This window comes from Mixophyes fleayi, chromosome 8 (assembly GCF_038048845.1).
Source record: "Mixophyes fleayi isolate aMixFle1 chromosome 8, aMixFle1.hap1, whole genome shotgun sequence".
In the NCBI taxonomy this organism is placed as follows: Eukaryota; Metazoa; Chordata; class Amphibia; order Anura; family Limnodynastidae; genus Mixophyes; species Mixophyes fleayi.
In genome coordinates, this window is record NC_134409.1 from 134,388,072 (window position 1) to 134,401,792 (window position 13,721).

The following is a 13,721-nucleotide window of genomic DNA, read 5'->3' on the forward strand; positions in this document are numbered from 1 at the left end:
GCTACGGATCAGTCTCTGAGAAATAAACGTATCTAAAATGATTAAATCAAAGAGCAGAGAAGCTTTTCTGGTGCAGTGTGATCCACTCTAAAATCTATCTGTCATCCAACTCTCTTCCAAAATCCCAGCACTATGTTTGTGCCCCCCCCCCCCTCCATCCTGAATCCTGCTTGGTTGTAAAAAAAAAAAAAGTAATAGCTGAGCCGACAGAAACTTAACCCCGTCATATTAGCCGTGACGTTGAGAATGTGGCCCCGTCGAGGGAGCAGCTGTCACAGATACGCTCACACCACCTCCATCCACAACTGTGTCAATCCCCAGCCTGACTACAGCAATCTGCCCGGCTGGATGAGGATTCATCGACACTGCCAGGTAATACAGATCTTTATCACGCTCAATGTACGTTACCTGACCCCCAACTGCTCCTGAACTTACCACTAGTTTCTTACTGCGGTAACCTGGGCAGAATTAATAGACTATAAAAGCGTTTTACTGTAACTAAATAGGCCCAAGTGGCTGCAAAACAGGGCCGGAGGGAATGCAATGGCTCCCAGGCCGCCTAGGATATCTGTATATAAGTGCCCCCCCCCCCCCCCCCTCCTTTCCCAGCTATTATATATAGCAGCTGAGGAGGGGTGTAATTGTGTAATATAACTTATTTTGCTATTAGTAGACTGTTACAGTCACAATGGCTCTATACATGCATAGTACATTGTGAAAGCTTCAACAGGTAACCGTGTATAAAGGAGGCGTTGCCCGTAGCAACCAGGTTCTAGATGCAGTGGTTTTATAAAACGATTGATCTGATTGGTTGCTATGGGCAACACCACCTTTTCTGCACCGTTGCCTTTAGAAAAGCTGTGGTAAATGTTTTTGGAATAAGTGATTTTACTTTCTTTAAAGCTAGAATGCTAGTTATCAGGAGACATAATATAGTCATATGAATAAGTGCTAAATTACAGAAGGTGGTGTTGAACTGTGGGACGAGGTGATGAAGCTAATACAAGTACTGCTTAAAGATGGCTGGTTATAGAGAAGCTTATAACACCAGACGCTGAGGAGAATTCCGCTTCTTCATAGTGATTCTCACGTTAGCGGCGTAACATAGAGCGCTGTAACACAATGTGTGATTGGGTGGTGACGTCTCGTACAAAGTCCAGCATGACCAGCCTGTTGTACCCTGTTTTACTGCCTGGGTTGTACTTATTACATGATCTGAGGTCATACTGAGGTGGATGGTGACACAATTGTGTAAAGTGTAGCTGCAAAGAGGCCGTCGTAGCCTGTCGCCTACAAACAGCGGAGGCAGCCATTTTGTAGACTGAACCAATGTATTAATGAATGAGTCTTTGTCAGCCTGTCAGCGACACACAGCGGACGCAGCCATTTTGTAGAATAAACCAATGTACCTATGAATGAGTCTGTGTCAGCGACACACAGCAGAGGCAGACGTTTTGTACACTAAACCAATATAACTATGAATGAGTCCGTGTCAGCCTGTCATGGACACACAGCGGACGCAGCCATTTTGTAGACTGAACCAATATACCTATGAATGAGTCCATGACAGCCTGTCAGCGACACACAGCGGAGGCAGCCATTTTGTAGACTGAACCAATGTACCTATGAATGAGTCTGTCAGCGACACACAGCGGAGGCAGCCATTTTGTAGACTGAACCAATATACCTATGAATGACAGCGGAGGCAGCCATTTTGTAGACTGAACCAATGCACCTATGAATGAGTCCGTGTCAGCCTGTCAGCTGTGAGAGCCAACCTCCCCTCCTTACACAGCGACACACAGCGGAGGCAGCCATTTTGTAGATTGAACCAATATACATATGTATACAATGTCAACTCACTAAGAATTTGTGACATCACTGAAGCGTGAGGCACTTAATGATTTCTAGTAATTGGTCAGTGCTCCTGACACATGACAACTGCTTATGCGCTGAAAGCCACAAAATTTAAAAATTCCTCTGCTGGCCGAGGCAGGAGAACCAGCTGTTCAGAGGAACCAGAGGGGGGGTAAAGTCTCCTTTAAATTGAAATGTATCACTTCCACCACTTGAATGAACAAGTGATGTGGTTTGTGGTGGCTGCCAAGTTCCTTAAGTTAGAATTAGCAAAGATAGGACCAGTAAGGTGCACCAAGTATACTGCAGCCTTCTAGGATCTAGTTCATGTAAAACACAGGATAAAGCATTTTTTTTGCAAGAATTTATAATCCAGTACATATCAGTCCCTGGCACTGTTTGTATTTGTTTTTTCCTCAGTTATGTCTGTGATTAAGCCTGAAGTGACTTTTAATATCAGTAATAATTGACAGTAGAAGAAGCATTATTCCTTATAATATAAATGTTTCACTAATAATCACTGGTTTATACAGATATTACTTACAGGAGTTTATATGTATGTCACCCCTAGAGTGTGTGTATTATAAGGTAATAATGAATAAGTACTGTATATATCAGTAATATACTGTACGAACTATGTGTGTATAAGGTACTATATAAGTAGTGTTATCCTTCAATAATATATTGTGTGTATATAAGGTAATCAGAGTACAGATCACACTGTATATAAGGAGGAATAATACTGTAATCAGTGATATATTAGGTGGGTATTAGGTAATAATGTGTAATCAGAGTATAGATCACACTGTATATAAGGAGATCACACTGTATATAAGGAGGAATAATACTGTAATCAGTGATATATTAGGTGGGTATAAGGTGTAATCAGAGTATAGATCACACTATATATAAGGAGATCACACTGTATATAAGGAGATCACACTGTATAGAAGGAGATCACACTGTATATAAGGAGGAATAATACTGTAATCAGTGATATACTGGGTGGGTATTAGGTAATAATGTGTAATCAGAGTGGAGATCACACTGTATATAAGGAGATCAACACTGTATATAAGGAGATCACTCTGTATATAAGGAGATCACACTGTATATGAGGAGGAATAATACTGTAATCAGTGATATATTAGGTGGGTATAAGGTGTAATCAGAGTATAGATCACACTATATATAAGGAGATCACACTGTATATAAGGAGATCACACTGTATATAAGGAGGAATAATACTGTAATCAGTGATATACTGGGTGGGTATTAGGTAATAATGTGTAATCAGAGTATAGATCACACTGTATATAAGGAGATCACACTGTATATAAGGAGATCACACTGTATATAAGGAGGAATAATACTGTAATCAGTGATATACTGGGTGGGTATTAGGTAATAATGTGTAATCAGAGTGGAGATCACACTGTATATAAGGAGATCACACTGTATATAAGGAGATCACACTGTATATAAGGAGGAATAATACTGTAATCAGTGATATATTAGGTGGGTATAAGGTGTAATCAGAGTATAGATCACACTATATATAAGGAGATCACACTGTATATAAGGAGATCACACTGTATAGAAGGAGATCACACTGTATATAAGGAGGAATAATACTGTAATCAGTGATATACTGGGTGGGTATTAGGTAATAATGTGTAATCAGAGTGGAGATCACACTGTATATAAGGAGATCAACACTGTATATAAGGAGATCACTCTGTATATAAGGAGATCACACTGTATATGAGGAGGAATAATACTGTAATCAGTGATATATTAGGTGGGTATAAGGTGTAATCAGAGTATAGATCACACTATATATAAGGAGATCACACTGTATATAAGGAGATCACACTGTATATAAGGAGGAATAATACTGTAATCAGTGATATACTGGGTGGGTATTAGGTAATAATGTGTAATCAGAGTGGAGATCACACTGTATATAAGGAGATCACTCTGTATATAAGGAGATCACACTGTATATAAGGAGGAATAATACTGTAATCAGTGACATATTAGGTGGGTATAAGGTGTAATCAGAGTATAGATCACCCCATATATAAGGAGATCACACTGTATATAAGGAGATCACACTGTATATAAAGAGGAATAATACTGTAATCAGTGATATACTGGGTGGGTATTAGGTAATAATGTGTAATCAGAGTATAGATCACACTGTATATAAGGAGATAACACTGTATATAAGGAGATCACACTGTATATAAGGAAGAACAACACAGAGATCAGGGATATTAGAGGCCACGTTCCTGGGTCTGATCTGCGGGCGGGAACCGGGAATCTCCCTCCTCCCCCCAGACCTCGCCCCCTACTCAGACCCCGCCCCCTCCTCAGACCCCGCCCCCTCCTCCCGGGACACGCTCTGGACCAGGGTAAGTAGATGATGGAGCTGGGGGGGGGGGGCACCACGGACAGTGCCCGGATCAGACAGCCCCCCCGCCACGTGGCCCCCACTGACCTCCCCTCGGGTCCCCTCGTTATTGGTTCTTCCCGCTGATCACAGTGCCCCATTACCCCCGGCAGTGTTATAGTAACACAGACTCCCCCTGACCTCACTGTCTGCCCCCCTCCCCTCCCCTCCCCGTGACAATAGCCCCACTGGGGGCTTTATACTTATACCCGTTATTAGTGCTCCTCATTCATTTATAATTTTGGGACAGTTGCACATTAGGGGACAAACAGAATCACGTGGTGCCCACAGAGGTCCAGAGTGCTCCAAATATTACACATAGCTCACTGCGAGGAGCTCTGCTACACAGAACAATGAGGGTGGGAGCTTATACACATGTAATCTGACTGCTCAGTGCAGTCACTGTGAGGAGCTCTGCTACACAGAACAATGAGGGTGGGATCTTATACACATGTAATCACTGACTGCTCAGTGCAGTCACTGCGAGGAGCTCTGCTACACAGAACAATGAGGGTGGGATCTTATACACATGTAATCTGACTGCTCAGTGCAGTCACTGCGAGGAGCTCTGCTACACAGAACAATGAGGGTGGGATCTTATACACATGTAATCTGACTGCTCAGTGCAGTCACTGTGAGGAGCTCTGCTACACAGAACAATGAGGGTGGGATCTTATACACATGTAATCTGACTGCTCAGTGCAGTCACTGTGAGGAGCTCTGCTACACAGGACAATGAGGGTGGGATCCTATACACATGTAATCACTGACTGCTCAGTGCAGTCACTGTGAGGAGCTCTGCTACACAGAACAATGAGGGTGGGATCCTATACACATGTAATCACTGACTGCTCAGTGCAGTCACTGTGAGGAGCCCTGCTACACAGAACAATGAAGAATGGAATGTAACACACAGACATAATAATGATCTGCTCCTTATAAGTCACTACGAGGAGCTCTGAGGCTGAAAGGGATAAAGAGAAGACTGTTATACACCCATATTCCATCACCACGTACCCTCTCCTAATGTCACTGTAAGGAGCTCTGTTGCACAATATAACGTCATACACACAGACATAATCACCGGTCCGCTCATACAGACACTGTGAGGAGCTCTGCCACACAAAGTGAAGTGTGAAATGTCATACACACAGATATGATCACCAAGCACCACATCCTAATCCCGTGCTGGGTAAGGTCATACACCCAGATTAGGAGAACACTGTAACACCCAGTGGTGCAGAAAGTGGAGGTAAATTATCTTTAATATGGTGACACCTTAACTCCACATTCTATAGAAAATCCCCCTCATGTCACCTCCAGTTTATAACCAGAAACTGGGGGTATTTGTATAGAATACGGAGTTAATTTATTACCATTTTACAATGTGTCTGTATAAGGTGGTGTGAGGTGTTGTGTGCCTCGTGCCTCGTGCTCCGAATACAATTTGTTACTGAATAAACATCGTCTTCTGGTGTCAGCTCAGATACACGCTGCACACTATGGGCTACTGTGTGGTTTCATGGTCCGTCACCCATCTCCCTAATGAAGCCTGAGAGCCCTGAGTGCCAATATCTCCAAACATAGACTCCAAGCTGGGCAAACGTACCCACCCTCTAATCCTTGGCACACACCAGCTGACCCCTCATTCAGCCCCAGCTCCAAATATCTGCTTCCCACATTGGGACAGGTGTAGATTTGGGGGGTGCTCAGAGATTTTACTGATCCACATTTTAATTATTTGAGCATTTTAGGTTTTTTTTGGACGACTTAAGACCTTAGCATCTGTTTTATTGTTTTGTGATTGTACTTTAAAAAATATATATAGTTTAATTCCATATTCCAACTTGTTAACAGACTGAATCTGCGCTTAGTGCACCAATAGCAGGTCCCTAATGTGATCTTACACCCTCTCATCCCAGCTGGTATTGGCTGCGGAGATACAGAACTAATACATTATAGTTTATGTGACTCGTTGAGATTAAACGAATCCCTGATATACGGATCAGTCACATATCAGATTCTTTCTTTTTGCAAATGTGCTGCGTTCATAATGGTTCTAATTCAGCCACTTATTTAAAAGACTGAACTATATTAATTGATCTGTGCACAGGAATTAACAGATAGGGAGATATAATAATAATTATAAACCAGCAATCTCTATCCAGTCCATGCCTACAGTACATATATGCTACAGTCATACAGTTTTTTTCCATGTGATGCAAGTCCCTATGTTTCTCATGTTCCCTGCACCCGCACACTATAGATAAACAGGTGTGTGTGTATTTATAGCATGTTAGATCATCGTAGGGCCACTCTGGAATCTGATACAGATATCTTGTGGGACGCTGCTTGCGTCGGCAGGACAGTCTTTCCAGGGATTCTGTTTGGTCACTACCATGCATGAGATTTATATTATAGCACAGTGTTGACATAGCCCAGCGTAAATTCATCATGACAGATCATTCACAAATGCAGGAGTGCAGATTTGGGGACGAAAACAGCTTTTATTTTTCTCTTTCCTTGAATTATCCGGAAGTTGTACATTGCATGTGGCCATATTTCTATGAAAGTCTGTCCCCCATCCTTTGATAAGTAAATTTGCAATGTCAATGTATCTCCTTTAAATGTTTAACCATCATACACGAAAAATGCACCAGCATTTGAGTTAGTGTTGAATTTTCCTTTGCTCTTATAAACAAATGACCGGTGGCTGGCGGGACCCAGGAACGTGGTTCTCATGATCAGTAAAAGTCAATACTATCGTTATCTCTGCAGGGTGACGGATCCGTGTGTACAGAATGAAAGGTGAGGAGACCCGGCAGAGGCGGAAGGAGGGTCGTGCCAAAAACGAGGAGCGTCCCAAGCAAAAAGCAAAGAGGAAAGGCAAACAGAATGAGAGCCGGTCCGTCAGCCGGGAGGTGGTGGAAGAAGAGCTCACGCTCGTTCCAGAGAGGCGCCCGCCGGAGAGGAAGCCAGAGAAGAAGCCCCCCATGCGCAGGGCAGGAGATGAGTCCTCTCTCGCCATCGCCATGCAGGTCTTGTTACCGTACCTGCTGGCAGGACTGGGCATGGTCATGGCCGGGATGGTACTAGACATGGTACAGGTAAGGAAAGCAAATAGAAATAAAACCCTTTCATGTGTTGTAGTAGAGGACAAACAGCTTTCTGTCTACTTCTGGTACCGTCAAAGTCGTTGCATAGTTACACTACACGCTGCCACATTTCTAAGAATGTCCATCCCAAGTCACTGACTAGCTTTAAAGAGTTGATTCTGATTCCAATACTGACTATTGGGAGGGTGGGATAATTACAAACGATAAATACAGAATAAAATGTAATGGGACATAATGCAGGAGCTGATATACAGAATCATTTAATTGGAAGAGAAAGAATACATTTGTTAAATAATTATAAAGACGCTGGTGCTATATGTTTCCCTTTCGTATTTGTCTAACGTAAACATTAAGGGACGAATCTATAAAAAAATATCCATGTTAGGACACCACCTAGTTTCTATGGTGGTGCAGTCGCCATTCAGTACAGATGCCATGGTTTTACTCCTCTTCCCCAAAATCCTTATATCCCCCACCCCCCCTCCCCACGCCTGCTGCTCTTCTGGCAGTCTTATCGAGGTATGATAACCTTCTCAATATAATAGCTTGGGGTCGTGGTCTAATGTGAGCGATGTAATTGGGGGTGGAGTATCACGTAATTAGGGGGCGTGGCCAGATCTTTAAAGGACTGAGGAGGGCAAGAAAAGGAGAAACTGGACCAAATCTCTGAGTTTGATCATAGGCTGCATTGAATGACAACATAAACTATGTCTAACATATATATTCCCCTGTGTTCTGCACTGAATGTTTTGGAGGTTACTGTCCCTTTAAAAACGTTTGAACCAAATGTTAGGTATCCTTTAACACTATTTGGCACTGTGATCGGGTCACTATGGCCCCAGCCATCAGAGAAAGACACAGGACAGTCTGTGCTCATGCCAGAGACTTGTCAGCTTATCCGGATAACATGAAAATGAAACATTAACCATAGACTTCACTAGGACAGTGCCCCTAGTGGTTATATGTCTATATTATGATAGTTTTCTTAGCTACACTATATGGACAAAAAGTATTTGGCCAGACCTGTTAATTATTGAATTGAGGTGTTTCAATCAGACCAGTTGCCAGAGGTGTATAACATCCAGCATCTAGCTGTGCAGTCTCCATTTGCAAACATTTGTGATACAAAATGGGTCGTTCTGAAGAGATCAGTGACTTCTAGCGTGGTACGGTGATATGATGCGTGGTACGGTGATAGGATGCGTGGTACGGTGATAGGATGCGTGGTACGGTGATAGGATGCGTGGTACGGTGATAGGATGCGTGGTACGGTGATAGGATGCGTGGTACGGTGATATGATGCGTGGTACGGTGATAGGATGCGTGGTACGGTGATAGGATGCGTGGTACTGTGATAGGATGCGTGGTACGGTGATAGGATGCGTGGTACGGTGATAGGATGCGTGGTACTGTGATAGGATGCGTGGTACTGTGATAGGATGCGTGGTACTGTGATAGGATGCGTGGTACGGTGATAGGATGCGTGGTACTGTGATAGGATGCGTGGTACTGTGATAGGATGCGTGGTACTGTGATAGGATGCGTGGTACTGTGATAGGATGCGTGGTACTGTGATAGGATGCGTGGTACGGTGATAGATGCCACCTTTGAGACGGTTCGTGAAATTTCATCCCTGGTGGATATTCCACGGTCAACTGTAAGTGATATTATTAGAAAGTGGAAGCGTTTAGGAACAACAGCAACTCAGCCACGAAGCAGAAGACCATGTAAAATCACAGAGCGGGGTCACTGACTGCTAAGACACATGGTGCGTGAATGTCGCCAACGCTCTGCTGAGTCCATAGCTGAAGAGTTCCGAACTTCCACTGGTATTAATGTAAGCACAAAAACTGTGCGGCGGGAGCTTAATGGAATGGGTTACCATGGCCGAGCAGCTGCATGCAGCCTCACATCACCAAGACCAATGCCAAGCGTCGGATGGAGTGGTGTAAAGCACACCGACACTGGACTGTGGAGTAGTGGAAACGTGTTCTGTGGAGTGACTAATAACTCTTCTCTGTTTGGCAGTCAGATGGGTTTGGCGGATGCCGGGAGAACGTTACCTGTCTGACTGCATTATGCCAACTGTGAAGTTTGATGGAGAAAGGATAATGGTATGGGGCTGTTTTCAGGGTTTGGGCTATAGGGTTATGGTAATCCTAATTCTTCAGCATACCAAGTCCTTTTGGACCATGCTGTGCTTCCAACTTTGTGTAAACAGTTTGGGGAAGGCCCTTTTTTATTCCAACATGACTGTGCCCAAGTGCACACAGCAAGGACTACAAAGACATGGTTTTATGAGCTCAGTATGGAAGAACTTGACCGGCCCACACAGAGCCCTGACCTCAACCCCATCGACCACCATTGGGATGACCTGGAACGGAGATTGCGAGCCAGGCCTTCTCGTCCAACATCAGTGCCTGACCTCATAAATGCTCTACAGAATGACTGGGCACAAATTCCCACAGAAACACCCCAACATCGTGTGGAAGCCTTCCAAGAAGAGTGGAAGCTGTTATCTCAGCAAGCGAGGGACCAACTCCATATTAAAGTATATGTATTTGTATATAATGTCATTACAGTCCCTGTTGGTGTAATGGTCAAGCGTCCGAATACTTTTATCCATATAGTGTATATAAATGATATGATTTAGGACACAATCCAGTGAAGGACACTGCAGGGCAGCTTGTGTTACCCGACGACCACTGTACTTCACTGACGCAGGTTTCCATCTTTATTTTCATGTCAGTAGACACAAGATCCCGAGAGGTCAGATGGGTCAGATTAATTATTTACCTCAGGAATTGTCACCGCCTGGCCTCAAGTCAGTCAAGTTTGGAGGCCTAAAAAATGATTAATTAACCAACTGGAAGGTGCCCCAACTTTTGCACATGCCAAAAAAAATAAAAATCTGTTAAATTTAGCAAATAAATAGTAACTGTACAGTACAGTGTGCAGAAACAAGTCATGTTTAGGTTTGTACCCTGCGGAGTTGTGTTGCCTCCTTTTCACATAGAGCCTGATTTATGTTCGGATGTAGACTGATGAACTTGCCTGCAAGTCATGTCCGCAAAATGACATTTACAGCTGCCTACGACGTCAGCGGTGGAACGAGGAGGAAAGGGGCTGGTTGGCGTAGGCAATGTACAGCAGGGGCAATCCGATGCGGAGGTTTCAAGCCTCTGAACATGAATGGGGCTCATAGAGATTGGGAAACATGCAGTGTGACCTGGGGATGCGCAAACGTTCACAGTAATAAAATACATTATTTAACAATAATTATTATCACTAAGGGCTCGTTCACATATATTTGATGCACTTTTCAGTCACTAAGTAATGCCTGACATCTGTATTAAGGATGAATGATTTATATGGCATAGTTGCCAACCTTTAACAATTGGCCTCCGGGAGTCTCGGTGTAGAGGTGTGCGTGAGGGGGCGAAGCTCAGCGAATCGTGTCATTTTGGCCCCTGCCCCTGTGATGTAATGACGTCATTTTAGCACGGGGGGGGGGCGGGCCAAAATGATGCGATTCCTGGAGAATGGCATCATGGAGGCTTCAAATCTACCTAGGAAGTGAAGTGAGATATAATATCTGTTCTACATATTACCTTTGTTATAAACTACAGATGGCTTGGGGCAAAAACTAATCTAAAACTGTGTCGTGTAATAATATGATACTAATGTTTTTTTAAAGATTTTGTTCAATATGTCTACAAACCTTTTTACATGTAGTAAGAGAGACATAATTATCCTTTATATCCTCCTGCACGGTGTCTCCCCTACGCCCCAGTGCTTCAGATCTATCTATTTTTCAAGGTTTTTTTTATTTAATAACTATAATCTTTTGCTAGAAATCTTTTGCTCTAAAAGGAACCTGGTTAAAATGGTGACTGGTGAACAGCGAGGAACTGGGATCCATTAAACATGCGTCTGATTATTGATTAAAGCTGTGATTATTTACCGCAAGGCTGAGTGATAGATTTATTGTTATATTATTTAATCATTTGGTTTTAGCACTTGTGATAATGGTTTTGTTTCTTCCTGATTAGCTAATTAACAGATACATACACCGATCAGCCGCATCATTAAGACAAGTGATGTGAATATCATTGATTATCTCGTTACAACGGCACCTGTCAAGGGGTGGGATATATTAGGCAGCAAGTGAACAGTCAGTTCTTGAAGTTGATGTGTTGGAAGCAGGAACAATGGACAAGTGTAAGGATCTGAGCGACTTTGACAAGGGGCAAATTGCGATGACTAGACAACTGGGTCTGAGCATCTCCAAACGGCAGGTTGTGTGGGGTGTTCCCAGTATGCAGTGGTTAGTACCTACCAAAAGTGGTCCAAGGAAAGACAACCTGTGAACCGGCAACAGGGTCATGGGAGTCGAAGGCTCATTGATCATGTCTGGACCAATCCCACAGAAGAGCTACTGTAGCACAAATTGCTGAAAAAGTTAATGCTGGTTATGATAGAAAGGTGTCAGAACACACAGTGCATCGCAGCTTATGGGGCTACGTAGTGTGATGCTCTGGGCAATGTTCTGCTGGGAAACTTTGGGTCCTGGCATTCATGTGGATATTTGACACGTACCACCTAGCTAAACATTGTTGCAGACCAAGTACATCCCTTAATGGCTGTCACACATTGGGGTCTTAGCCGCATTTACCACATCCGCCGCTGTCATATCACAGCTATCGGGGCCCCTCCTGGTCCCTGTCCATTACATCTCCGTTTGTAAACAAACACATACTGTTTGTTCTGCTGCATGGGTGCGGCCATCTTGTTTGCAGTCAGGTGATCATTCCAGACCAACCAGATTCAGCAGCTGTGATCACATGAACTGTGCAGCCAATAGTTGTTGGGGACACCCTATTTAAACCTGCTGCAGAGATCTGTTCATTGCCAGAACAACACACTTCTCTCCTGAGGATAGTGCTTGGCTCCAGGTTCCAGTTGCTCCTGATTCCCTGTGTTTACAAAGTGATCCTCTACATCAGTGTTGGCTAACCTGTGACACTCCAGGTGTTGTGAAACTACAGTTTCACAACACCTGGAGTGTCACAGGTTAGCCAGCACTGCTCTACATCCTGCTCTACCAGCTACATATCTAATGAGCATATCTTCTACCAAGCACCCTGCATTATCCGGAGTCATCATTCTGCAAGTACTTTGCACTTTCAAGCTGCTCATCCTCCTGCAATATTCTACATTCAGCAAGAGAGCTCACCTCAGTAAGAACTTAGTACCATCCTGTATCTATTCTGCAGTACCAGTGGCTTTACCAGTATCACCTGTTCTGTTGCTACGGCTGGTTCTGAGTCTCTAGAGCTTATTTCCAGTTTCGTCTATCTGTGTGTGGGTTCCAGGTCTGTGGCTGCCACGCAGTCCTGAGTTCGCCCTTCTGTGTCACGGTTCTGAGTTTCTAGTCCCTGTCTTCAGTTCCAGTTCACTCTGTTCTGCGTTTCCGTGTATTTTCTATCTGAGTTCTTATTAGTGGGTTCCAGTCCCGTGTGCCTGGCCGCAGGAGCTAGGATTGAATTCCCATGAAAAGCTCCAGTCAGGTATAACATCGGATTCCAGTCCAGTACTCGGGAACATACTCCGGTCCTTACTCCTATACTGCTTGTGCTACTCTGAGGACTCTACATATATGAAAAGAACTACACTCTCAATTGCCTTCATGAGATTCTTATATAGAATATGAATGAATTGAGAGATGTGTACTAAATGACCTATACTATGGTTGTTAGTGGGTATCTAAAATAAATATTTATTGAACAAGTAGATAATAGGATACTAATAAACATAAATAAGAGGTGGGACAATAAAAGTAATCTCAGTGGCTAAAAAAGAGGGTAAAAAGCGATAAAAACAAGGCCAAATGGTCAAACATAGCCTAATGAAATTGTAATAGACCCAAGTGTTAACTGATCGATCTATACAGACCAACAGTACAACTAAATATGTATCCAAATTTTGCACCAAGTACCTGAATGTTCTCTCATTCGAAACCAGCCCCTGTATTCACAGGTATCGGAGTCAATGTGGTATTGACTTTAGGAATCGCAGTTTTAAGATCACTCGTTGTTATGACTGCGGCAGTCTTGAAAACGACTTTCAGTGTCTAAATAGAGTTTTAATGGGTCTAAATTAAAAAGTGTTAATTATACATTACCTACATCTTTTCTGAACTTACAACATAGAATTTATTAAGGATAAGGACCCCACGGCCCATCTAATCTGCCTCTTTCTATGCCACCAAGCATCCAACTGGCTTTCCCTGT

The 13,721-nt window shown here is 43.3% G+C and overlaps 1 protein-coding gene across 2 annotated transcripts in view; it reads left to right on the forward strand.

Annotated features, from left to right (window-relative positions):
* Nucleotides 1-263: 263 nt before the first annotated feature.
* Nucleotides 264-13,721, forward strand: part of SLC41A3 (solute carrier family 41 member 3) — a 28,584-nt gene continuing 15,126 nt past the window's right edge. Inside the window, exons 1-2 of one of the 2 annotated variants that reach the window (XM_075183647.1) lie at nucleotides 264-372; nucleotides 7,091-7,419. In XM_075183647.1, the coding sequence (XP_075039748.1) occupies nucleotides 7,114-7,419 (306 nt within the window). In that variant the 5' untranslated portion in view covers nucleotides 264-372; nucleotides 7,091-7,113. Of the gene's footprint in view, nucleotides 373-4,215; nucleotides 4,275-7,090; nucleotides 7,420-13,721 lie in introns of those variants that run through there. The other variant, XM_075183648.1, reaches the window with a different exon arrangement.